Source organism: Dendropsophus ebraccatus, chromosome 8 (assembly GCF_027789765.1).
Source record: "Dendropsophus ebraccatus isolate aDenEbr1 chromosome 8, aDenEbr1.pat, whole genome shotgun sequence".
In the NCBI taxonomy this organism is placed as follows: Eukaryota; Metazoa; Chordata; class Amphibia; order Anura; family Hylidae; genus Dendropsophus; species Dendropsophus ebraccatus.
In genome coordinates, this window is record NC_091461.1 from 118,253,112 (window position 1) to 118,279,778 (window position 26,667).

At 42.5% G+C, this 26,667-nt stretch overlaps 1 protein-coding gene across 2 annotated transcripts; it reads left to right on the forward strand.

The window, feature by feature from the left end:
• Nucleotides 1-3,156: 3,156 nt before the first annotated feature.
• On the forward strand, nucleotides 3,157-25,221 carry LOC138799856 (cytochrome P450 4A14-like). 2 transcript variants are annotated; one of them, XM_069981566.1, is made up of 12 exons: nucleotides 3,157-3,377; nucleotides 9,206-9,350; nucleotides 9,760-9,804; nucleotides 10,070-10,197; nucleotides 10,717-10,841; nucleotides 11,001-11,152; nucleotides 12,881-12,987; nucleotides 13,565-13,755; nucleotides 14,264-14,397; nucleotides 14,797-14,861; nucleotides 24,400-24,482; nucleotides 24,884-25,221. In XM_069981566.1, the coding sequence occupies exons 1-12, from the start codon at nucleotides 3,198-3,200 to the stop codon at nucleotides 25,047-25,049; spliced, it is 1,521 nt and encodes a 506-aa protein (XP_069837667.1). In that variant the 5' UTR covers nucleotides 3,157-3,197; the 3' UTR covers nucleotides 25,050-25,221. The 2 variants fall into 2 exon arrangements, with proteins under 2 accessions (XP_069837667.1, XP_069837668.1); XM_069981567.1 differs by lacking the exon at nucleotides 3,157-3,377 and adding an exon at nucleotides 3,478-3,548.
• Nucleotides 25,222-26,667: the final 1,446 nt, after the last annotated feature.

Here is a 26,667-nt window from a genome sequence, read left to right on the forward strand (position 1 = left end):
TGCTGGGCAGACTTTGGAGCCTGATCCTCCAGCCTGGCGCTCCTCCCCTTCCTGCTACAAGTTCCGGCCAGTGGAACGCAAGATGGCGGCCTATGAAGAGCACCTGCCTGCAGCCCCAGCGCTTGTGATGTCTACACTGCCTGAGAGTCTGCCTCTGCTCAATCCTGCGTGCCTGCTAATGCCGCTACCCTCCGACAGCGATATCAGTTGGGGCTCTACACCAGTCTCCAACGGTCCGGAGGAAGAGCCTGTCTCCATCGCCAGCGTCTCACCGGGATCTCGTTGCTCCAGCACTCCCGAGGTTGCCTTCTCCACAGGAGGATCGACCTCGCCAGAAAACGATGGATCCGTGAGTACCGGGGTTCCGGGCGCCCCTCTTCTTGCCTCTAGCCAGGGGAATAACTTTAAGGCCACCTGCTACGCCAGTCCCTGGAGGCTCCCCGGGCCTGAGACACCATCCCTGCCTCAGTGGGTGTTTGGGGACGACCCGGTTATCAAGAAGTTCGCGGATGAGATCAAGCAGGCCCTAACCTTGCTACCTCCGGTGGCTAAAGCCCCCCTCACCATGGCTACTACGGTGACTCCCCCTACCACTGCCGTGGCTAAAGCTGCGACCACCACCACTACCTACCATGTGGCCCCTACTGTCTCTCCTGTGACCACCGTGACCCCTAGCCTCGTGGTCACCACCGCAGCAGATGAGGCTCCTGCTCCGGCTTCCTCCCGGTATTACCCCTGGGAGAAGAAGAGGGGTGCCACTTGGGGTCTTCCAGGACACCTCTATTAGGTGTTCTCTTCAAAGGCTGAGTTCTATGACTGTGTTTTTTTTTTTGTGTGCTGTTTCACCATTTAGTTCCTGCAACGTTCAAGGTTCGTGCCTGGTCCTCCTGACCAAGTTCCCTGTACTAACCAGCCATGAGCTGATGGACACTTATCATAACAAAAAGTTCTCTAGTGCCTGTCCCAGAGCCTTTTACATGGACGATGTCTAATTGCCTAAAAGAGACTCTACCTAACAGAGACACTTAACCCATTCCTTCCTAATGCACTTTCCTGTGATTGTGTGTTCCACACAGGGTATTATTGCACTTATTTCATTATTGCACTTATTGTACTATTGCATTCCAGTGTTATCAGAGTCTTTGTATTTCCTCCTCTGACTAAGCAAAAGGTTATTTAGATTGCCTCAGAGTAGAGTGCCTCTTTTGTAAAACAGTATATTTTACAGTGTCTAAGTCAGATAGCTCCTCCTCTGAGTAAGAGAAGTCAGTATATATATATACCTCAGAGAAAGTCCAGTTTATGTAGGAGTGTATTTTCTCATCCAGTCTCATTATTGTGTATTATTATCATATCTATAGCTGGAAAGATTTAGTTGAGCCAGTTCGTATGCAGATTTTTCTCAGATTTTCATTCAGATTTTTCTCAGATTTTCATTCAGATTTCTCTCAGATTTTCATTCAGATTCATGTGAGCCAGTTCTCCTCAAGACCTCGCAGTATTTGTTGTCTTTTGTGTTTCCCTTCCTTTTTGTTTCCAGTATTTGTTCGCCTCCGTCTTGTCCCAACACAGTAGTTATCACACATAGTCATACCTAACCTTCACACTTGTCCATACATATTGCACCTTGGATATCTTTTCGTGTGTTTGGCCTGTGGAGTGCTTGTGTGTGTGATTGAGTGGTATGAAAGGGAGCTCCCCATGTATGTTTGCTTTTATTATTTTGTTCTTTTCTCTTCCAGGTATCCAAGACACTACTCAGACACGCCAAGGTAGTACACAGGTCTTCACAGTTCTCTTCTCCAGTAGGGTAACACATTTAACAGAAAACCTACTGTCTAACTGGCTGGAATATTGAGGGTCACCCGCCAGCAGTTAAGTTGTCCTGGCTTACACGTCAGATGGTTCACGCACTAGCTACCTGGTCGCCAGAGTACGTTAGGCACCCCTAGGTGAAGTCCTGCCACTAGGGTTTCTCATTTTCTCTCTCTTCTCACCTGTGCCTTGGGCGTGGGAAACACACACCTCATCACACTCACTCTCATAATTCATTCCTGTTGTTTGATTGTCCAGTCTATTCATGTTTGCTGCCTTCTAGATTCGCCGAGGTCGGCTCAAACTTGCTAGGGAGGTATGCAGTGTCCCAGAACATGCAGACTACTACTCCTATTATGCCCATTTCTATTGCTGTGTTAATGCCTGTTCTGGTAAGTGTTTGCACTGCAACTGCTGCTGGTTTTCCCCTAGTATTCTCTGGTATTGTGCATTTTCATGTGTATTCTCATGTGTTCCTGTGTATTACAGTGTACAGTGGTATGCAAGGCTGTTGATCACGTGACCTGTAACCATGGTTCCTCCAATGGCCGACTAGCTCTGGCCAGGAGCAACCATGTGACCTCCCACTTCCTGCTGACAAGAGAGTTGAGCCCCGGCTTCCAAGCAAGGAGGTTGTGTGGTTCTATCCTCTCCCACAGAAGAGTGACTAAGTCTGCTGCTATATACCAGTCTTCGGCTGTATCTGCCTGCTCAAGTGACCGGATTCTTTTCTCTCATCTGGGTGTCATTCCGTTATCTCTCCTCATCGCTGCAAGGATTCACAGCAAGTATTATTCTCAAGCTAATCCACCCAGCAACGCTATTTCTCTCATACTCCTACTCCCATCATCCGGCACGTATTCTCACAGCCTATGCAGCACCACTCCTGCTTTATTTGTCAAAGCCTGCTATATACCCGGTTGCATCCGGACAGAACTGTTGCTACTAGTTACCTCATCTATAATAAAACCGCTGTTACTGAACCCTGGCATTGGTGTCCACTAACTGGTGCCCTGACTAAGTGCAGCGAAGAATCGCATGCCCATCATCACCCGCAGATTCCACAGACCGGCCCTGCAGCTGTGCCGCCCTCAGGCCTATACCGTGACAAGTATAACCCCTGCAGCTGCCCCGGTCATTGCCCGCTCATAACACCAGCACTGCGGAAGTGGCCCCCAGGGGCCAGGGCATCGCATATACATGTAAGTTAGGGCCTCTCGGTTCCCTTTCGGTCCAGGATACTAAGCTTAATTATTCTCTTTCCGCAGAGTTTTCTCTCTTTCTCCCCTACTCCTTGCCCTCTCCTTTGGACTCGTAAGACTGTAGCTCCTCCCGTCACTGATATATGTCCCTGGTTGTACAGTGCAGAGAGTAATCCAACCATGCTGCCCGCTCTCCTCTCCCTGAGCCCCTTTGATCTCTTGTACTATGCCGCCACCCTGTGCGCCCTGTACCTGCTCTACAAAGTCTCCAGTCTCTACCTGAGGAAGAAGAAGCTGGAGAGAGTCTTCAGTGCTTTCCCGGGCCCTAAGCGTCACTGGCTGTATGGCAACGTCCCTGAGGTAAGAGGCATTTGGTTTTTTATTTGTATGGATGTAGCTGAGCTAAATTAGTTGAAAACCATGTTTGGGATGTTGCTTAGCAACAGACACCACAGTCAGTGGGTGACAATGCAGTATCTACGGTTAGTCATGTGGCAAAGTCTTGTGATTGGCTGAACGAGAGTACATGATGTAAGATACTAAACTGGTGTTGTGGCTGTACATGGATCCTAAAGGGCGGCCATATGGATTTGGGATGGCTCCATGTATATGTAGGCCCCTGGATGACACAGCCTTAGTTTTCCCTTTTAAAACATGCATGTTCCGTATCGACAGGATAGGGAACAAGTAAGAGATTGCAGGAGGTCCACCCTCCGTGCCCCCCCTCCCCCAACAATCTCCAGATTGGCCCCCGGCTCCTTTGTTTTTAGTAGAGAAGCATGTCGACATGTGACCGACAGATCTATTCATTCTCTATGGAGCCACTATGACAACTTCACAGAGAATGAATAGAGCTGCGGGTCACATGCAGTAAGTTGTTCCAGTTAATCTGGGAGACACATTAGAGATCTTGCAGAGCACATACGCAGTGCATATAGTATTAGACTTCTTCTGTGCCCCCATATAGTAATTAAGTTTACTTTTTGCTTCCACATAGTAGTTAGGTCCCTTGTGTGCCCCATATATAGTGTTTAGGCCCCCTGATACAGTAGCTAGATTTCCTCTGTGCCCAATATAGTAGTTAGGCTCCCTCTTTACCCCATATAGTAGTTAGGCCCTCTCTGTGTCTCCATATAGTAGTTAGGTTCCCTCTGTATCTCATAGAGTAGTTAGGTTCCCTCTGGATCCCATAGAGACGTTAGGCTCCCTCTGTGTCCCATATAGTAGTTAGGCCCTCTCTGTGTCTTTGTATAGTAGTTAGGCTCCCTCTGTGTCCCATATAGTAGTAAGGCTACCTCTGTGTCCCATATAGTAGTTAGGTTCCCTATGTGTCCCATATAATAGTTAGACCCTCTCTGAGTCCCCATATAGTAGTCAGGTTTTCTTTTTGCCTCCACATAGTAGTTAGGTCCCTTGTTTGCCCCTATATAGTGTTTAGGCCCCTTGATGCCCCCTGATACAGTAGCTAGATTTCCTCTGTGCCCCATACAGTAGTTAGGCTCCCTCTTTACCCCATATAGTAGTTAGGCCCTCTTGTGTCTCCATATAGTAGTTAGGTTGCCTCTGTGTCCCATTGAGTAGTTAGGCTTCCTCTGTGTCCAATATAGTAATTAGGTTCCCTCTGTGTCCCATATAGTAGTTAGGCCCTCTCTGTGTCTCTATATAGTAGTTAGGCTCCCTTTGTGTCCCATATAGTTGTTAGGCTCCCTCTGTGTCCCATATAGTTGTTAGGCTCACTCTGTGTCCCATATAGTAGTTAGGTTCCCCCTGTGTCCCATATAGTAGTTAGGCTCCCTCTGTGTCCCATATAGTAGTTAGGTTCCCTCTGTGTCCCATATAGCAGTTAGGCCCTCTCTGTGCCCTCATATAGTGTTTAGGCCCATTGATGCCCCCACATACAGTAGTTAGGCTCCCTCTGTGTCACTGTCCCACATAGTAGTTAGGTTCCCTCTGTGCCCCCCATAGTAGTTAGGCCTCTCTGTGCAGGTAGGTCTTCAATAGGTAGTATTCCCCTGTAGTTAGTATAACCCCTTTACATAGCCCCCCTGGCAGTCAGCCTACCTAGTAAATAGCATATGCCATGTAAGTAATCTATCCTGAACACCCCCCAGTAGCTGCCCCCCCCCCTCATTTAGGTATGTAATGTTAAAAAAAAAATAATTTTTTTCCTGCAATTTGATTGTAAACTGGGACATGTCTAAAAGTTGGCATGTTATCTCTGTCTACAGTGGGTATATATGCTCTTTGTTCCAGTTTAGGTATAAGTCTACAGTTTTATCTTAGGTTACCGTGCCAGAGGACTCACCGTGCTGATAATGTAGCTGTTATATGAAGTGGACGTCTTATCTCCTTATGATCGTCAAAGTCAACTTCAAGTTTAATCATTGTCTTTAGTGGGTTATAGTCTTCAAGATAAATATCTGTTTATTAAAGCAGAGTCCAGATCAGTGGGCAAAACAGTGGGTGGGGGCTCCATGTTTCCAACTTTTTAAAACTTGGAATTTAAGAGTAGTATAAACAATAAGTATAATTATGGTATACTAACCATGTGTATGACTCATATCCCAGGCTATTGAATGTACAAAAAATTGGAAGGGGAAATAAGCTAAAAAGTAACTTTTATTGATATCAGGATAAGATATTTGCGGTATACAAAAGAGTGCAAGAAATACTATACAATATATACAATGTGCATGACGCACTGTCTCTCCAACAATGAACAATACCACAGGACCAGCAAGATCACAGTAGCTCAGATATACCACTATGTCCTATTATGTCGGTATCGTTTAAATGCGGTCCGTACCGGTCACTGTCTGTTAAAGGAACGTGTCAGTCCCAAGTATATCACAGCGTGTCTTACGGTACGTGTATATGTCATACAGGTCACTGTCTGTTAGGGATATATAATCCCAAATGTGTCACAGTGTGTCCTGTCACTAATGGTACCGTCACCTACACCCTACGCGTTTCTGTCACTCGTGTCTGTGACGTCATCAGGGGTCAGAGGTGCACTAAAGAAGGTACATGAGGTAAACAATGATAGATATGAAGACCGTCAGAGCCCTTAAAACAATCCAGCCATGATAGAGGTAATGGAATATTGGCGTCTGAGAATCGGGGAATGGTAAAGGCAGGTGTACTCACTGTACCCACGTGGATGGACCCAAAAGCAGAATGTCCTAAAGAGTCAGTGGACTGTATATGGACCTTTGTAAAATGTAAATGTATACTATCAGTAGCTGCAAAACATAATATGTCCAAGTGTGATAAAGCCCAACTATACTTACAGTTCTGCAGGGTCGTGATAGGTGGCAGTAAGGTACTTATGTGATTCCAAAGATGGCCTCCCTGTGAAAGGCAAATTATTCCTTTAGCGATTTATGCCAGGCATAATGGCCAGAGGTAGGGCTAAATAGGTTGGGAAGGACTCACCCGTCTTCAATATAATACAGGAGATGTTCACCAGTCAGGCTGCAGTGGCAGTCTAACCAGTGAATCGCGTCTGCAGCCTATTTACCGGCCGCGCAGACGCCTCGCTTGTGACGTCACAGCACGTGGTGCTTGCGCGCCGAGACAACCGACCATCCCCCCGCACGTCCAGGGGGTGTGGCATCCTGACGTGGTTTATGTACCAGATGCCGGTGCTCGGCTGTATCGCTGTCCAGGTGCTGAAACATGAGAGCGGCATCTCGCAGTGCAGTGAGTGCGCTCTTAATAAAAGAAAAGAGGCTATGTAAGATGTAAAAACCAGATAAATATATGTCGCCGATGTCCAGATGGATAAAACAACCGAGTCAGCAAGCAGATGCGCATAAGAGGGTATACAAGAGTGTACTGAGAAAAATGAGAAATGTAGTATGATAAGACAAAAGGGGAAGGAGGGTTTGGAGTGTGGGCGCAGCCACAAATAGAGGCATGCAGCATGGGGAAAATAACTGGTGGGTCATTGGCTAGGACTTCCCCTTTTGTCTTCCCCTTTTGTCTTATCATACTACATTTCTCATTTTTCTCAGTACACTCTTGTATACCCTCTTATGCGCATCTGCTTGCTGACTCGGTTGTTTTATCCATCTGGACATCGGCGACATATATTTATCTGGTTTTTACATCTTACATAGCCTCTTTTCTTTTATTAAGAGCGCACTCACTGCACTGCGAGATGCCGCTCTCATGTTTCAGCACCTGGACAGCGATACAGCCGAGCACCGGCATCTGGTACATAAACCACGTCAGGATGCCACACCCCCTGGACGTGCGGGGGGATGGTCGGTTGTCTCGGCGCGCAAGCACCACGTGCTGTGACGTCACAAGCGAGGCGTCTGCGCGGCCGTTAAATAGGCTGCAGACCCGATTCACTGGTTAGACTGCCACTGCAGCCTGACTGGTGAACATCTCCTGTATTATATTGAAGACGGGTGAGTGCTTCCCAACCTATTTAGCCCTACCTCTGGCCATTATGCCTGGCATAAATCGCTAAAGGAATAATTTGCCTTTCACAGGGAGGCCATCTTTGGGATCACATAAACACCTCACTGCCACCTATCACGACCCTGCAGAACTGTAAGTATAGTTGGGCTTTATCACACTTGGACATATTATGTTTTTGCAGCTACTGATAGTATACATTTACATTTTACAAAGGTCCATATACAGTCCACTGACTCTTTAGGACATTCTGCTTTTGGGTCCATCCACGTGGGTACAGTGAGTACACCTGCCTTTACCATTCCCCAATTCTCAGACGCCAATATTCCATTACCTCTATCATGGCTGGATTGTTTTAAGGGCTCTGACGGTCTTCATATCTATCATTGTTTACCTCATGTACCCTCTTTAGTGCACCTCTGACCCCTGATGACGTCACAGACACGAGTGACAGAAACGCGTAGGGTGTAGGTGACGGTACCATTAGTGACAGGACACACTGTGACACATTTGGGATTATATATCCCTAACAGACAGTGACCTGTATGACATATACACGTACCGTAAGACACGCTGTGATATACTTGGGACTGACACGTTCCTTAAACAGACAGTGACCGGTACGGACCGCATTTAAACGATACCGACATAATAGGACATAGTGGTATATCTGAGCTACTGTGATCTTGCTGGTCCTGTGGTATTGTTCATTGTTGGAGAGACAGTGCGTCATGCACATTGTATATATTGTATAGTATTTCTTGCACTCTTTTGTATACCGCAAATATCTTATCCTGATATCAATAAAAGTTACTTTTTAGCTTATTTCCCCTTCCAATTTTTTGTGAATTTAGGAGTAGCTCAGAAAATAATTCCCCAATTCTAGAGGCAAATTGGATCAGGGTGGTTTTGGGACTTTAAGTCCATCAGATGATGACAATAAATTGCCCCGTTACTGTAGTAATAAGGTAGGTTTTACCTAAAAAGGACACACTTTGTGTTGCAATAGCTGTGGACCCACTGTGCCACCTGTCTGCTTTGAATTTGGGAGTTGTCTAAATAGTCCCCTGGTTCTCCCACTTTAATCCATTTTTGGAGGATCTAGGCTTCGCTGCAGTGGGCTACCAGGTCAGTACCGAGAGGAGTGGTCCCAGTATAGGTGGCAAATGACCCAGCGGGCCAAGAGATGCCAATGTGGGGCACCAAGGAGAAGGTAGAGATGAGTCTGAAGTCTTTGTACTATCATGGTCAAAGACGGACAAACAGGTTGGAATGGGCAGCACAGGTTTGTAGTTAGTCAGGCTTGGCCATATACAGAAGAGGCAAAGTGGTACAATGGAACAGGCAGAGATAGGGTTGGAAGTCCTTGGTGAAACACAAGGTCCAACCTATCTGAGGATTAGCTATTTGACAAGTCTGCATGCAAGTGCTATATCCTTGGAATTGTTTTTATACATCTGCACTCTGGCAAATCGCACATTTGGTGTATGGACCCATGTACACAATCCACAATGTGTGTCCGAGCATGACCCTATCAAACAGCTGATCGGTGGGGGGCACCAAGAGTCAGCCACCCACCATTCTGAAGGATAGCCCATCAATATTCTAATCTTGGAAAACCCCTTTATTGTTCTGAAAAATTACCTTGTGTATAGTGCTAAAGCAAGAACCACATTCAGATGTCAGGCCTAGGTAGGCCTTCTCTGAAGACTAATAGGGCCAACAAAGGATTTATCTAAGACCCTTCTTCTTCTTCATAGATAAAACAAAATGTGAAGATTCTGGACATTGTGAGTGGTTATGCTAAACAATATGACTGCGCCTTCCCCATGTGGCTTGGAAATTTCTTTGCTTGCCTCACTGTCTACCATCCAGACTATGTGAAAGCCATTTTGTCCAGGCAAGGTGAGTAACAATGCTGGCTATATATATATTTTTTATTTTAGCATTTCTTTAACTATATTTTAAAATTATCTTTTAAACTGTTATATATTGTTTCCCTGCAAATATTTACAGCAAATATCACAGCAAAAGGTTAGATCAACTTTCACCATAGTTAGCGAAACCGCATAGAAGAAACAGCACAAGGAGCTCACACCATAACTTAAGTGATTTTTTAAAATATATTCTGAACCTTTATAAACATATAAAAATAAACATTCTGAAGTGAGAAGAGTGAGATGGATTTGATAATGCAGTGTGAACCTGGCTATATTATATATTGGAAGATTACAGGATATACTGTCCTTCATAATCCGAGTTATATGTTATAATTTGTGAATATATCCTGAATACACATTCTACTTTCCTATAGATCCGAAGGACAGCTTTGCCTATTACTTCTTGACCCCGTGGATTGGTACGTACTGTATCATGGTTTTCACATTATACTCCTAGTGTTCTGTGTGAAGAGTGAAAAAATACTGGGTAATGTCACCAAAAAGTGGCGATACGAGCAGGATCTAATTTTCTATGAGTTTTAAATGCTGCCCATTTTTATAGCCTGTCAAATGTATATTTATACTAAAGCAACTTAAGTGCATAGTCCTTGCTTAAGTAAATCATATCCAAGTCTATAAATATCTCCATCCCAATGACCCATCTACTACCGTCCTGTCATTCAGGGAAAGGTTTGCTGGTGCTGTCAGGGCAGAAATGGTTCCAACACCGAAAGTTGTTGACTCCCGGATTCCATTACGATGTTCTGAAGCCGTACGTCAGAGTGGTGTCCGACTGTGTTAATGTCATGCTGGTAAGGTGAAATGTCAGAAACCTCCCCAGTCCCTCAAAAATCCATCTAGTGTCCGCTGTCCTCCGCTCTGGTTCCCAGTCCTCCGTCCGCTTCCTGATCTGACCCGAGTCGTGACAAGTCGGGCCTGCCAGTCAACAGCCACGGGACCGGGAACCATCGTAGACAGCAGACATCAACTCTTTTGAAACAGAAAAATGTCCGACCCCAGACTTCTTCTTTAATGATTTGCATATGCATAATATATACAGAGAAATATCAAGCAAGGATAGCAAAACAGTGTATTACTTATTCTAGGGAATACCAAGGAATGTTAGTTGTAGTCAACTATATTTGTGCCCAATGGGGATTTATGCCAATATAAGTGGAGTGCATCTGCAAGTGCTCCAATTATAGGCAAACCCTGATGAAGACGGATGTTTCAGTTGAAACTCGTTTGAGAATGCCTCTAACCCTACACAGTTTACGATAATGATAGCACTAGGCTAATATATACTTTACTTATGATGAAATCTTGTTTAGGACAAATGGGACAGACTGGCCCCAGATAGCAAACCAGAGGAGCTTTTCCATCATGTCAGCCTCATGACTCTGGACACCATCATGAAATGCGCCTTTAGCTACGAGAGCAACTGCCAGCTGGACAGGTTGGTGAGGAAGCTGGTTAGGAATCCTTGCAGAGAGACCTAGTGGGTGACGTCCTATCTGCTACGTGAGAATCTGCAAGGTCGGATCGGTAGTCATCTGCTGAGTTTAGTAGCCAGACCCTCCATACAACATGGTTGATCCCGTTCCTTTCTTTACAGTGAGAATGAATACATCAAAGCTGTATATAACCTCTCCCAACTGGTACAACAAAGGATCCGCTTCTTCCTGTATCACAATGATTTCATTTTCTACTTGAGCCCCCAGGGATTTCGCTTCCGGAAAGCTCTGAGGATAGCGCACGGACATACAGGTCAGACCACCCTATACCATAAGTTATTTAATGCCATTGGGTACATTGTATGCTGCTGACAGTACAATCCTCATGACCTTCTCACATATTGATGGATCTTATGGATCACCAGCTTGGATACAGTACTGTAGCGCCCCCCCCCCCCCCCCAGGCAGACATTGTGACTATCTCTGTGTCTGTATTAGTTGCACTATATTGTTTCCTGTGGTTCAAATCTCACAGTCACCATGTTGCCTCCATCTCCCTACATACTAAGGGTCAATAAACTCCTCCACCTTATATGCATTAGGCCCACCCCCCTTTCTAGATTTAGCTGCCACTTATGGCTATGTTAAGGGGTGCATGGGATATGGCCAAGATCCTCTGTGGAGGAGTGAACGGGAGGAGAAGAAAGAGGATATAGCCAAAAAGTCTTGGATGAAGAGAAGTGACAAATGGGATGGAGAGAAGACTATAAGTGACGTCAGTGTAAAAGTGGGCCAATGACATGGAGAAGAACAGGAGTCCCAGGACAGAACGTTTAGACAATGAGTAGGGACAAGGAATAGTTTGTGAGAGCCATTAAGTGTTGGCTTGGTAAAGAGTGAGGATATCCAGAAGTCTGGGACACCAAGAGAGAACAGGAGGAAATAGTCCACTGTATAAAAGACAGAACGAGGAGCCTAAAAGAGCGAGGAGCACTAGGTAATGATGTTTAGAAAAATAAACCATTAGTGTCTTTGGGTAGGTTGGTGGGGTAAAAGTTAGCTGCGGACCATTCCAACCATTCCGACGCACCAGTTCTGTACCGGAGACGCTGTACAGTAGTATAACTGCAATTGTAAGACCGGATATGATTGGGTCAGGTGCACAGACGGCAGATTTGTAGAGTAGTTCAGAAAGCTTATCATCAGTAATGGTGGAGAAGCAGCCAATGATAGAAGAGCACTGAGCAGTTGTGAAGATAGATATGGCTGTACCCATGGCTTCCAGGACTCTGTAGGGCGGCATTGAACTTCTCCAGACACGGGGAGACAAATGCCGAGCATTGGGGTTCGGAGAATGTTGCCGAACCCAAACAGTTCAGTATCTCCGCTCATCGCTAGTTACCGGAATCGTGGGGTGAAGCTTTACAGATATTGTTAATCTTGTGTTGGGATGTGAAGTAGAAAGTTTTGGAGAGAGAAGATTTGAAGTTGGTGATGTAATCTTATATGGTAGAAGGGAGCACAGAGTTGACAATGAGAAATGATTTTTTTTTTGTTCTTATCAGTAACCACATTGCATTTGTAGTTCTGTATTGAAAAACAGCGATCGGCACTAAAGTAGTGTGAACAGTGTCCCGTTAGGATATTTCATTAGATTATGCCTATTATTCCAAGAAGAAGGATTAGGGGTGCTCCTCCTTAGAAATTCAGGTTCAAATGTAAGTCCAATATAAAAAAATAGAAACATAGGAGGGCACTCACCATAAAACTTGACTTTTATTATGATTACATAAAAAACGATGAGTCGGGGATATCCTGAGGTCCTGGATCGGGCAAACGATGGAGCTGCAAAACAGGTACGAAATGCCTTACTGTATAATAAAAAAAGTAAAAAGAAAAATAATAAAGTAACATCTAATGAGAGTTTGGAAAAAAAAAAACGCTTTGCCTTTTCATTTAAATTTAGCCCAATGGTGGACGCAATCAAGCGCTCTATATATATTTTTTCATATTGGACCAACATTGCATTTGTTTCATATAGATAAAGTTATAAAAGTGAGGAAGGAATCATTAAAACAGGAGACGGAGCTGGAGAAGATCAAACAGAAGAGACATTTGGATTTTCTGGACATCCTATTATGTGCCAAGGTAATTATACAGGCTTCCAGTCTGACACAGTGCTCTCTGCTGCCACCTCTGTCCATGTCAGGAACTGTCTAGAGCAGGAGAGGTTTTCTATGGGGATTTGCTACTGCTCTGGACAGTTCCTGACATGGACACAGGTGGCAGCAGAGAGCACTATGTCAGTCTGGAGAGAATACACCACTTCCTGTAGGACATACAGCAGCTGATAAGTACTGGAAGACTGGAAGTTTTTTGATAGAAGTAAATGACAAATCTCTGGTACTTCCTGACACAAGTTGATTTAAAAGATATATTTTATTCCGCTGGATTACCCCATTTAGTTATACCTTGAAAAGCAGATAATCCCTAACATTGCCTGACAGACCTATACACTGCACTGCGCTATTAGGTGGGAGGTGGTGACAGATCCTCAGAGCTTGTGTTACATCTCTGCCCCCTGAATAAGTTTCAAATGCAATACCAGATACAACCAATAAACTAGACTGGCGCTGTCTCTTAATTTTTTAAAAAGTCAACTTCGGGATAACCCCTTATTGTCCAAACATTTCCAGTAACAGAGATGTGTCTTTGTGTTTATCAGGATGAGAATGGTCAGGGACTGTCTGATGAAGATCTGCGGGCAGAGGTAGACACCTTCATGTTCGAGGGGCACGATACCACGGCCAGCGGGGTCTCCTGGACATTCTACTGTTTGGCTAAATACCCCGAACACCAGGAGAAATGCCGGGAGGAGATCAGGGAGTTCCTGGGGGAGCGGAGCACAGTGGAGTGGTAAGAACCTTATATATAATAGTGTAACACATGGCAGGGCAATGCAAAGAAGGCGATTTGGTGGCAGTGATGAAAGTTGAGGCTCTTCCACACTGTCACTCCTGTCACAGAGGGAGCGCAGATAGGTAAGTATAACACATTTATTTTGGCAGCCGACCACCAGACAACCCCTTTAAGGGACAAAAAAATTCATTACTCCCTCTAGACTCTTGTAAAATGTACACCACTAGAAAACCCAATGGCAACCATTAAAATAAATGGGTCTGTCGGTCTCTTTCCGTGTTCGTTTGTACAGAGTTCACTCAACTTTATTTTCCAGTGCCAAGCGGCGATGGCCAGTATGGAGTGTGAACATAGCCTTATAGCAGCAAACATTTACACCATTGTTTCTTCTTTAAGAAGAATCACAATCAGAGATTTGTATTTTCCCAGCTGTGACTCTTTTGCACCATTGATTGATTGAATTGAAGTAATATTATTATTATTATTATTGCTTTATATTGTACAGGGAGGACCTGGGGAAGCTGCCGTATACCACCATGTGTATAAAGGAGAGCATGCGTCTCTACCCGCCTGTACCAGAAGTGGCTCGGGAACTTAAAGAACCAATCACATTCTTTGATGGGCGGAGCCTGCCCAAAGGTCAGTGCTTGAATTCTACCTTCTGTTTAGCAATAAAAGGGAGCAGAACTGGTCCTACCTCCTGGATCGCAGGAGAGCAGAAGGGGTAGGACCTTTAGCAAGTAAAATCAAAAACTTATGACACGTCCAAACTTTTTTATTGGTTGGGGTGGTTGAGAAGTGATCATTTAGAAGCCAGTCAATGAGTAGAACAAGCAGGCACTACTGCAGGTGCCTCTCCCTGTTATGTGTCTATGAGACACCCCCACAGCCTTTCATCGAGAGGCCATTGAGGCCCTGTGACATGGTTAGATAGATATGTATTGAATAGTAATTGCTTTTTTTATTATTTAAAGTTTTGTTGTTTTTTTTTTGTACTGATCTATTATAAACTTTTTTTTTTTTTTTTTTTTGCAACAGGTACCAGTGTCTTTATTAGTATATTTTGTATGAACAGATCTCCCAGTATGTGGGACAATCCTGAGGTAAGTACAGTATACAGAGGCATTTTAGATAGATAGATAGATAGATAGATAGATAGATAGATAGGAGATAGATAGATAGGAGATAGATAGGAGATAGATAGGAGATAGATAGATAGATAGATAGGAGATAGATAGGAAGATAGATAGATAGATAGGAGATAGATAGATAGATAGATAGATAGATAGATAGATAGGAGATAGATAGATAGATAGATAGATAGATAGGAGATAGGAGATAGATAGATAGATAGATAGATAGGAGATAGATAGGATATAGATAGATAGATAGATAGATAGATAGATAGATAGATAGATAGATAGATAGATAGATAGGAGATAGATAGGAGATAGATAGATAGGAGATAGATAGATAGATAGATAGATAGGTAGATAGAGCAGAGTAACAGCCGCACGTCCAGATCCAGAGCAGTGGGTGCTGTGCAGTGAAAGTCCTATGGCATAGGATCCCCAATCTCCTATCTATCTCCTATCTATCTATCTATCTATCTATCTATCTATCTATCTATCTATCTATCTATCTATCTATCTCCTATCTATCTATCTCCATTATATCTATCTCCTATCTATCTATCTATCTATCTATCTCCTATCTATCTATCTATCTATCTATCTATCTATCTATCTATCTATCTATCTATCTCCTATCTATCTCCTATCTATCTATCTATCTATCTATCTATCTATCTATCTATCTATCTATCTATCTATCTATCTCCTATCTATCCATCTCCATTATATCTATCTCCTATCTATCTATCTATCTCCTATCTCCTATCTATCTATCTATCTATCTATCTCCTATCTCCTATCTATCTATCTATCTATCTAATGTCCACAATAGAGCGCACTCCCAGTTCCAGTGCTGGAGTGCCAAGCAACGGAGATTGGATAAAAATCTCCACTAAATAAATCCAAGAATTTTGCGGCACATCCGTATAGTGAAAAAAAGTTGTGGTATTTATTGGTACATCAAAAAGCAAGTGCAATGTTTCAGTCTCATCTCGAGACCTTTCTCAAGCAAATACAAACAGTGACTCCTATCCTTTTATAGTGTGTAGCAAATCATGATTAACAGGTGATTAGAAGTGATAAGGAGTGATACAAATCTGGTGCATAAAATAGTGATAAATAAGGTTCTATATACTGAACAAATTATGAGATGTGATTACATATAATACACTCAGTGTGTTATACATTCATATGTGTAAAAGTATATTTAAAATCAGACGGCGGAGTTGGCTTCCACTTGTCACTGCTCTATCAGTTAAAGCAAAAAAAACAGGCATAAATAGCATATTCACAGTAAGTGCCCAGTCTTGAATATCTGTATCATAGACTGTCTTAGAAAAGTCACTGTGAGATAATCCTCAGGGAAAGTCCGTTGTCAGAACGTCAGAATGTAAAAAAAAACGCATTGGTCCGTAGACGTCTGAATAGTGTTCAGTCAGGTCAGCGGGGTAGATCTTGGAACTCCTTCCTTTGAATAGCAGGTTATCCGGCTTGAGAGCCATGCGCCCCTGAGCTTCAAAGGCACATAGCACTCATTACAACGCGTATCTCAACTAAGACCATAGTGTGGCTCAGGAGATACCCGGTGAGGTCGCCCAAACCTATATGCTAAATGTTGATCACCCCTACACCCATGTATTGTAGAACTGCAAAACGGCTGAATCCCTTGCTCAATGTGAACATGTTCCTACTGACTTCAGCAGTGATTTGCGGTAAGCCTCCTCCGCCGTGTTCCATAATTTCTGTAACAAAAGAAAAAGAGAAAGGATATAAGTAAAAAGGTATAACAGAGCTTCTAAGGCAGGTATCATGAGGTAGCTGGACACACTCCCACTATAAAGCAAGACATCATTTGTTCATTTTTGTTGTTATTTTAAATTCAACATTAAGGCCATTGGGCTGGAGTGTATTTAATTTATGAATCCAGAGTAATTCCCTTTTTTTTAGCATAGTGATTCTGTCACCTCCTCTCTTAGGAGAAGGAATATGATCAATAATCATGAATTGTAAATCTTTCTCGCAGTGCCCCTTCTCAGTAAAATGTTTAGGAACAGGCAAGTCTTTCTTCTGGCTACGGATGGAATATCTGTGCTGGTTTAGCCGTGTACGCATGTCCCAGATTGTCTCCCCCACGTATAACAGCTTACATGGGCACCACAACACGTACACAACCCAGCTAGAAGCGCGTTGTAATGAGTGCTATGTGCCTTTGAAGCTCAGGGGCGCATGGCTCTCAAGCCGGATAACCTGCTATTCAAAGGAAGGAGTTCCAAGATCTACCCCGCTGACCTGACTGAACACTATTCAGACGTCTACGGACCAATGCGTTTTTTTTTACATTCTGACAACGGACTTTCCCTGAGGATTATTTCACAGTGACCTTTCTAAGACAGTCTATGATACAGATATGCAAGACTGGGCACTTACTGTGAATATGCTATTTATGCCTGTTTTTTTGCTTTAACTGATAGAGCAGTGACAAGTGGAAGCCAACTCCGCCGTCTGATTTTAAATATACTTTTACACATATGAATGTATAACACACTGAGTGTATCATATGTAATCACATCTCATAATTTGTTCAGTATATAGAACCTTATTTATCACTATTTTATGCACCAGATTTGTATCACTCCTTATCACTTCTAATCACCTGTTAATCATGATTTGCTACACACTATAAAAGGATAGGAGTTACTGTTTGTATTTGCTTGAGAAAGGTCTCGAGATGAGACTGAAACGTTGCACTTGCTTTTTGATGTACCAATAAATACCACAACTTTTTTTCACTATACGGATGTGCCGCAAAATTCTTGGATTTATTTAGTGGAGATTTTTATCCAATCTCCGTTGCTTGGCACTCCAGCACTGGAACTGGGAGTGCGCTCTATTGTGGACATTAGATAGATAGATAGATAGATAGATAGATAGATAGATAGATAGATAGATAGATAGAAGATAGATATAATGGAGATAGATAGATAGATAGATAGATAGATAGATAGATAGATAGATAGGAGATAGATAGGAGGTAGATAGATAGATAGATAGATAGATAGATAGATAGATAGATAGAAGATAGATATAATGGAGATAGATAGATAGATAGATAGATAGATAGATAGATAGATAGATAGATAGGAGATATACAGATAAATAGATAGATAGATAGATAGATGATAGATAGAAAGATGATAGATAGAAAGATATAAACAGAATTTCCGCAGCACAACTTGTAATGAAAAAACTTTGTGTTGTTTATTTCATATCAAAGTGCAAAGAATAAACATGCGTGCAGCACAGCAAAAAAATCGAAGTACGATGCGACGTTTCGGTGACCTCCGTCACCCTTTTCAAGCATACTTCTAAGTGTACAACTTCCTCCTTTTATACAGATATCCGTGATTAACAAACAAATCTCATAGGTGAATACATGTGTCCATCAAAGCAGTGTGTGTGTTCATCCCTGCACGTGATCCGTGCTTAATTCATCAGCTGTGTAAGGTACGCCTCCTCCTCCTTGGCGTACAGATATTCAGTCCATACGGCATATAATCAGTGTTCTTTCATCAAAACCGTGCATTCTTTAGTGATCATGTGATATATATAAAAAATTCATACTTGAGTGGGTTCAAAGAGTTCATAAATATATATATATATCAATCATTTCCCATGACGTCTGAACTCACCAATCTTCTCATTCAGCATACTACGGGAGCAAAGGCAAAAGAGGTAAACAGGGAGATTCCCCTGTAGCGTATCGGGATTACCCTTATACGTCATCAATGACCGTCTAGGGGGCGTGTAGTTCACATCATCCAGGTTCAATCGTTGGCACTGATAATGTAGTGGAAATAATTCACCTCGGGTGCCATCTATACAGCAACGCTGCATCACTAGAGACATCCTTTAGGCTTCTTTCTCCACTCTATCAGGTCCTAAGCCTCTCCAGGCTGTGTGTACGATTGTCCGTATATGGAAGAACCGCACGTCCCTCAGGTCCATGTGAACAGTATTCTATATTCATATTAATTATCCTCCCTCCGCTGACATGGTGAGTTCGTCGGTCTGGGTCAGTCCAATTGTTTCCATCTAAAGGGAATATAGACAATAAGGTAAGTACATGGAAGTTATAGTACGTAAATGCATACTGCTGGAACCATAGAACATAACACTGGTCCAAGAGGACATATTCACCTTTTCATGTAGTTAGACGTTTTATATTCTACGTTCAAACCAAAAGGGCCTAGTGCCTCTGTTTCGAATATCCACTTCAGTTCTCTTTTTCTCAGAATTAGGTGTCTATCTCCTCCCTTATCTAGGGGGGGAATACGGTCCACTATCATGCATTTCAGGTCTCGCTCACAGTGTCCTGCATCCGAAAAATGTTTCGAGACCGGTAGGTCCTGTTTACCACTCCTGATCGTATATCTATGTTGATTTAATCTTGTCTTGAAGTCATAAGATGTCTCTCCCACATAGATCTTGTTACATGGGCACCATAAAATGTAAACTACCCAATCCGAGTTACATGTCAAGTAATGTTGTATGTTAAATGTTTGTCCAGTATGCGGATGGATAAATTTCGGTCCTTTAACCATGTATCTGCAGTTAATGCAGTTCAAACATGGATAAGACCCTGTCTTTCTTATAGATGTCATACCTTGTTGTACAGTCCTTTTCTTACTTACATCTGTTTTTACCAATTTGTCTTTCAGATTCGATACCCGTCTATATGAGGCCAAGGGGGGTGTTTGAAATTCTGGAATTTGTGAGTATGTATTTCTAATCATGTACCAGTATTTGTTGATAATTCTAATGATTTTTGGAGAAAAATGAGTAAATGTTGTGATGAACGGTATTCTACGTATATCTTTATCCTTTGTCTTGTCTTGTAACAGTGTCCTTCTGTCTATTTGTGTCACTTCATGTCTGCTGTGTTCTAGCACATCCCTGGGATATCCCCTCTGTTGGAACTGTTTACACATTTTATCCAAGGAACTTTCTAAATCCTGTGTCTGATCTGTTATTCTCACTGCTCTCAACATCTGGCTTTTAGGTAAGGACCTTTTCATCTTGGGTGGATGACAACTTTGGTATTGTAACATGTTGTTGCAATCTGTCTCCTTAGTATATAATTTGGTCACAAGCCGTTTGTCTGTTTTTGTCACTGTTACGTCCAAATAATGTATGGATTGTCTGTCATGTGTCATCGTGAATTTTATCGTTTTGTCTATTGTGTTTAGATATTCCATAAATCTCTGTAATGATGTCATGTCTCCTGTCCACACCATAAAGACGTCGTCGATAAAACGTTTCCACAGTAATACCTGTGCAAAGTGTGGGGAAGTGTAAATGCAGTGTTCTTCTAATTGGGATACTACAATATTTGCATATGTAGGTGCTGCATTCGCCCCCATAGCAACGCCCCTTGTCTGCATATACCATTTGTCGTCAAACCTGAAGTAATTATATGTTAATATTACTTCCAATAGTCTTAAGATGAAATCCTTCTCCTTTTCCTTCAGTTCAAGTGTACCTAAAGCATTGCTGATAGCTCTCAATCCCATTGTCTGTTCTATTGATGTATATAGACTTGTTATGTCCATAGTAACCAGGATTGCCGTGTCTGGAATATCCAGGTCTCTTATTTCTCTTAGGAAATGTGACGTATCCTTAATATATGAGTTAGCCCTCGTCACCAGCGGTCTCAATACTTTATCCAAAAATATCGATATGCGACTAAAAATCGAGTCATGTCCCGATACAATTGGCCTCCCTGGTGGTCTAGTGAGATGTTTGTGAATCTTATTAGGCAAAAAGTACAGAAATGGTGTCCTATTATTAGGCAAAAAGTACAGAAATGGTGTTCTAGGACAATTCATAATTAGATATTCACCAATTTTTTCATCTATTATATCATTTATTATACCCTCGTTCACAATTCTTTCAATTATTTTAGCGATTTTGAATTTAGGATCTCCACTTAGCAACTGGTACACTTCCCTGTCACCCAACTGTTTGTATGCTTCCTCCATGTATAGCTCTCTGTCCATGACCACTATCGCCCCACCCTTATAGGCTGGTTTGATAATAATCCTGTGGTCATGGATCAGAGAGCTAAGTGCTTTCAAGTCTTGTGACGTCATGTTTGGAAAAATTACCTCCCCTTTGTCATACAGGTTCTGTAATTTTTTTTACTTCAATCTTAATCAGTTTGTGATACGCTTCAATGGTTGGTGATACATTTGTAGGGTTAAATGTGCTCTCTAGTTTTAAGTCTAGAGCCTGTAGAGAAAGTTTTTTGTTAGTACATACAGATTGGTCAGTATTCACACACGAGGTCTTATAATTCTCAAACCATACTTTTAGATTTAAACGGCGAATAAACTCAGAGATATCAAGATCTAAATTGAACCAGTCTATTATTTGACTTGGGCAAAAATTAAGTCCCTTATTTAACAGTCTCAATTGATCAGATGTAAGTGTAATACAAGAGATATTTACCACATTTTGTGTCACTTCTTTCTCGTGGCCGATCTCGCCGACTGTGTGCGGCTTCCCCTCTGTGTCTTGCCTTTTCCGACCTCTGTTTCTTTTCTTTCCTCCTCGTCTTTTCTTGATGTATCGTATTTCCCCATGTCTAAAAAAACTTCATCCTCCAGATCACCTTGTTTGTTGCTGTCCTTCTTTTTTCTCCGTTGGGCTTGATTCACATCACCAGGTATACCCCATGTATAGATCTTTCCGTCCATATAGTCTTGGGCATCTCTATGCCATTTCTGGCGCTTTTTCTCTTGTAGTTCTCTTTTATGTTTTTCAAGAAATGTATTTTGTTTCTCCATAAAATTCTGATAATTATCCTCTGGAGCTAAAGACTTAAGAGCTGAATCAGCTTGTGCGATTTTACGATCAGGAGTGGTAAACAGGACCTACCGGTCTCGAAACATTTTTCGGATGCAGGACACTGTGAGCGAGACCTGAAATGCATGATAGTGGACCGTATTCCCCCCCTAGATAAGGGAGTAGATAGACACCTAATTCTGAGAAAAAGAGAACTGAAGTGGATATTCGAAACAGAGGCACTAGGCCCTTTTGGTGTGAACGTAGAATATAAAACGTCTAAATACATGAAAAGGTGAATATGTCCTCTTGGACCAGTGTTATGTTCTATGGTTCCAGCAGTATGCATTTACGTACTATAACTTTCATGTACTTACCTTATTGTCTATATTCCCTTTAGATGGAAACAATTGGACTGACCCAGACCGACGAACTCACCATGTCAGCGGAGGGAGGATAATTAATATGAATATAGAATACTGTTCACATGGACCTGAGGGACGTGCGGTTCTTCCATATACGGACAATCGTACACACAGCCTGGAGAGGCTTAGGACCTGATAGAGTGGAGAAAGAAGCCTAAAGGATGTCTCTAGTGATGCAGCGTTGCTGTATAGATGGCACCCGAGGTGAATTATTTCCACTACATTATCAGTGCCAACGATTGAACCTGGATGATGTGAACTACACGCCCCCTAGACGGTCATTGATGACGTATAAGGGTAATCCCGATACGCTACAGGGGAATCTCCCTGTTTACCTCTTTTGCCTTTGCTCCCGTAGTATGCTGAATGAGAAGATTGGTGAGTTCAGACGTCATGGGAAATGATTGATATATATATATATGTATGAACTCTTTGAACCCACTCAAGTATGAATTTTTTATATATATCACATGATCACTAAAGAATGCACGGTTTTGATGAAAGAACACTGATTATATGCCGTATGGACTGAATATCTGTACGCCAAGGAGGAGGAGGCGTACCTTACACAGCTGATGAATTAAGCACGGATCACGTGCAGGGATGAACACACACACTGCTTTGATGGACACATGTATTCACCTATGAGATTTGTTTGTTAATCACGGATATCTGTATAAAAGGAGGAAGTTGTACACTTAGAAATATGCTTGAAACGTCGCATCGTACTTTGATTTTTTTGCTGTGCTGCACGCATGTTTATTCTTTGCACTTTGATATGAAATAAACAACACAAAGTTTTTTCATTACAAGTTGTGCTGCGGAAATTCTGTTTATATTTAAATTGAGTACTTCGGTCAAGTACGTTCCGCTGGCACACGGAACCTATCGCCTGTGGTAGTGCCACTAAATATACAGTTGGACTAGATAGATAGATAGATAGATAGATAGATAGATAGATAGATAGATAGGAGATAGATAGATAGATAGATAGGAGATAGATAGATAGATAGATAGATAGATAGATAGATAGATAGATAGATAGGAGATAGATAGATAGGAGATAGATAGATAGATAGATAGATAGATAGATAGATAGATAGGAGATAACGTGAGGTTACCGAAACGTCGTGTCTTGTTTTGGAATGCTGCAATAAATCACTTACTTTTTTCACCGTTTAACCCCGTGAGTGCCGTGGATTATCTATTTGCTATTTGGGAACGATCTGTGGTCAGGATCCAGGACCGCTGGCACCCGAACATTTTTGAGCAGTGCTGCTTAGATTTTCTGTTACATAGATAGATAGATAGATAGATAGATAGATAGATAGATAGATAGATAGGAGATAGATAGATAGATAGATAGATAGATAGATAGATAGATAGATAGGAGATAGATAGATAGATAGATAGATAGATAGATAGATAGATAGATAGGAGATAGATAGATAGATAGATAGATAGATAGATAGATAGATAGATAGGAGATAGATAGATAGATAGATAGATAGATAGATAGATAGATAGATAGGAGATGATGATGGTGGTAGTAGTAGTTGTAAGCCTGCGGGTGGCTACTGGCTAGGCCTCTCCTGAAATGAGGGGATACACTGAGAGCTGCAGAGTGAGTGTAGTGCTGTTACCTGCAGGATGGCTGGGCCTTGTGGTGCACTGCAGCCTTACTCACAGGTTTGTCACAGTCTCAGGTGGGCATGAGGGCTTCCAAAGGAACAGGTGACTATTGCTTCCCTGTGTTCTCTCTCTTCTGCGGGCCGCAGGTTATTAGGGGGGCTGCACCTGTGTGTAAGGTGGTCGGTGGTGTGGATGTGTAGTTCCCCTGGGGCCTACTGCGTGTTTGCTGCGTAACCCTGTAACCCATTCTATGGCTGCCAGTTACACTGCTACAGAGAACACATAGCATATTTTCACATATAAACATGTTACCTTACAAAACGTATAATAAATCACTGGTGGACAGATGCCATCCTATGGCCAGCCGCAGGAACTGTGCTCTTGTATACAACAGATAAATAGATATCAGATTGGTAACAGATACAAAGGGGTAGAAAGCAGTAATAAAATAGAGCAAACTATATGAACAATTGCACATACATTCTGATTCCTCTATGCAGACTGTTCCCTATATACTCTATATACATTGTGGACGACCCTCATTACTTTGCATTATAAAGCAATTGTTTCTACCCTCTGGTTTATGTTTTACCTTTTTATGATTTCAGGCTTTTGATCCGCTGAGGTTTTCCCCTGATAATGCATCAAAGCGACATTCCCATATGTATGTGCCCTTCTCCGCCGGATCCAGGTAACACAGCTAAAAAAGAGCGGGAAGAAGGGGGAGGCACATGTTTACTTAAGTGGCCATTGGCAATGGAAGAATGAGGGGCCATAAGACCTCAGTCTCCCCATAGTCACATTTATATGGTTTATCTGGTGGACTGGTCATACATATATATATATATATATATATATATATATATATATATATATATATATATATATATATATCAGCTCTATTACAGTGTAACCTGGGAGTCATATATAAATCTATAGGTTCTGCCATTGATATCACAGATGTAGTTGTTGGTCCTCTGTAACACCAGGCTTCTTATTGACATTCATCTTACTTATGTATCCTGCTCTGTATATAATATGAAATGGTGATAAATTTCACTAAAATCTCCATATTGTATCCTCCTCCCCCAGGAATTGCATTGGACAGAACTTTGCTATGAATGAGATGAAGATCGCTGTAGCTCTGACATTACTAAGATATAAACTCAGTATAGACCCCGACAATGAGCCCAAGAAGATCCCGCAGCTCGTCCTGCGCTCGTTCAATGGCATTCACCTAAACCTGAAGAAGTTGTAGAGAGCACCGTGAAACCTGCAGACTGAAGTCTATGTCGTTGTGTCCTATGTTCTGATGTTTATTGTATGACTGTAGCATGTAGACGTAATGGAAGCAAAAAAAATAGCAATTATTTATTGCTTAACTATGTGATGCCCCCAGAGGAATGGAAAATTAAAAAAGGGAAGCCTTCTTTTGTGTATAGTCCTTGAGGTTGTTGTCAGTTCCACTGGAGATCTTTATGCAGGGGTGTAACTATAAATGTGTAAGGGCTCCACTCATAACCAGATCAGCACTGTCCTGTGTATGTATATGAGGAGCAGCACTGTCCTGTGTATGTATATGAGGAGCAGCACTGTCCTGTGTGTGTATATGAGGAGCAGCACTGTCCTGTGTATGTATATGAAGAGCGGCACTGTCCTGTGTATGTATATGAGGAGCAGCACTGTCCTGTGTATGTATATGAGTAGCAGCACTGTCCTGTGTATATGAGGAGCAGCACTGTCCTGTGTATATGAGGAGCAGCACTGTCCTGTGTGTGTATATGAGGAGCAGCACTGTCCTGTGTATGTATATAAGGAGCAGCACTGTCCTGTGTATATGAGGAGCAGCACTGTCCTGTGTATGTATATGAGTAGCAGCACTGTCCTGTGTATGTATATGAGTAGCAGCACTGTCCTGTGTATATGAGGAGCAGCACTGTCCTGTGTATGTATATGAGGAGCATCACTGTCCTGTGTATATACATGTGGAGCAGCACTGTCCTGTTTATGTATATAAGGAGCAGCACTGTCCTGTGTATGTATATGAGGAGCAGCACTGTCCTGTGTATGTATATGAGGAGCAGCACTGTCCTGTGTATGTATATGAGGAGCAGCACTGTCCTGTGTATGTATATGAGGAGCAGCACTGTCCTGTGTATATACATGTGGAGCAGCACTGTCCTGTGTATGTATATGAGGAGCAGCACTGTCCTGTGTATGTATATGAGGAGCAGCACTGTCCTGTGTATGTATATGAGGAGCATCACTGTCCTGTGTATATACATGTGGAGCAGCACTGTCCTGTTTATGTATATAAGGAGCAGCACTGTCCTGTGTATGTATATGAGGAGCAGCACTGTCCTGTGTATGTATATGAGGAGCAGCACTGTCCTGTGTATGTATATGTGGAGCAGCACTGTCCTGTGTATATACATGTGGAGCAGCACTGTCCTGTGTATATATATAAGGAGCAGCACTGTCCTGTGTATGTATTTGAGGAGCAGCACTGTCCTGTGTGTGTATATGAGGAGCAGCACTGTCCTGTGTGTGTATATGAGGAGCAGCACTGTCCTGTGTATGTATATAAGGAGCAGCACTGTCCTGTGTATGTATATAAGGAGCGGCACTGTCCTGTGTGTGTATATGAGGAGCAGCACTGTCCTGTGTGTGTATATGAGGAACAGCACTGTCATGTGTATGTATATAAGGAGCAGCACTGTCCTGTGTATGTATATGAGGAGCAGCACTGTCCTGTGTATGTATATAAGGAGCAGCACTGTCCTGTGTATGTATATAAGGAGCAGCACTGTCCTGTGTATGTATATGAGGAGCAGCACTGCCCTGTGTGTGTATATGAGGAGCAGCACTGTCCTGTG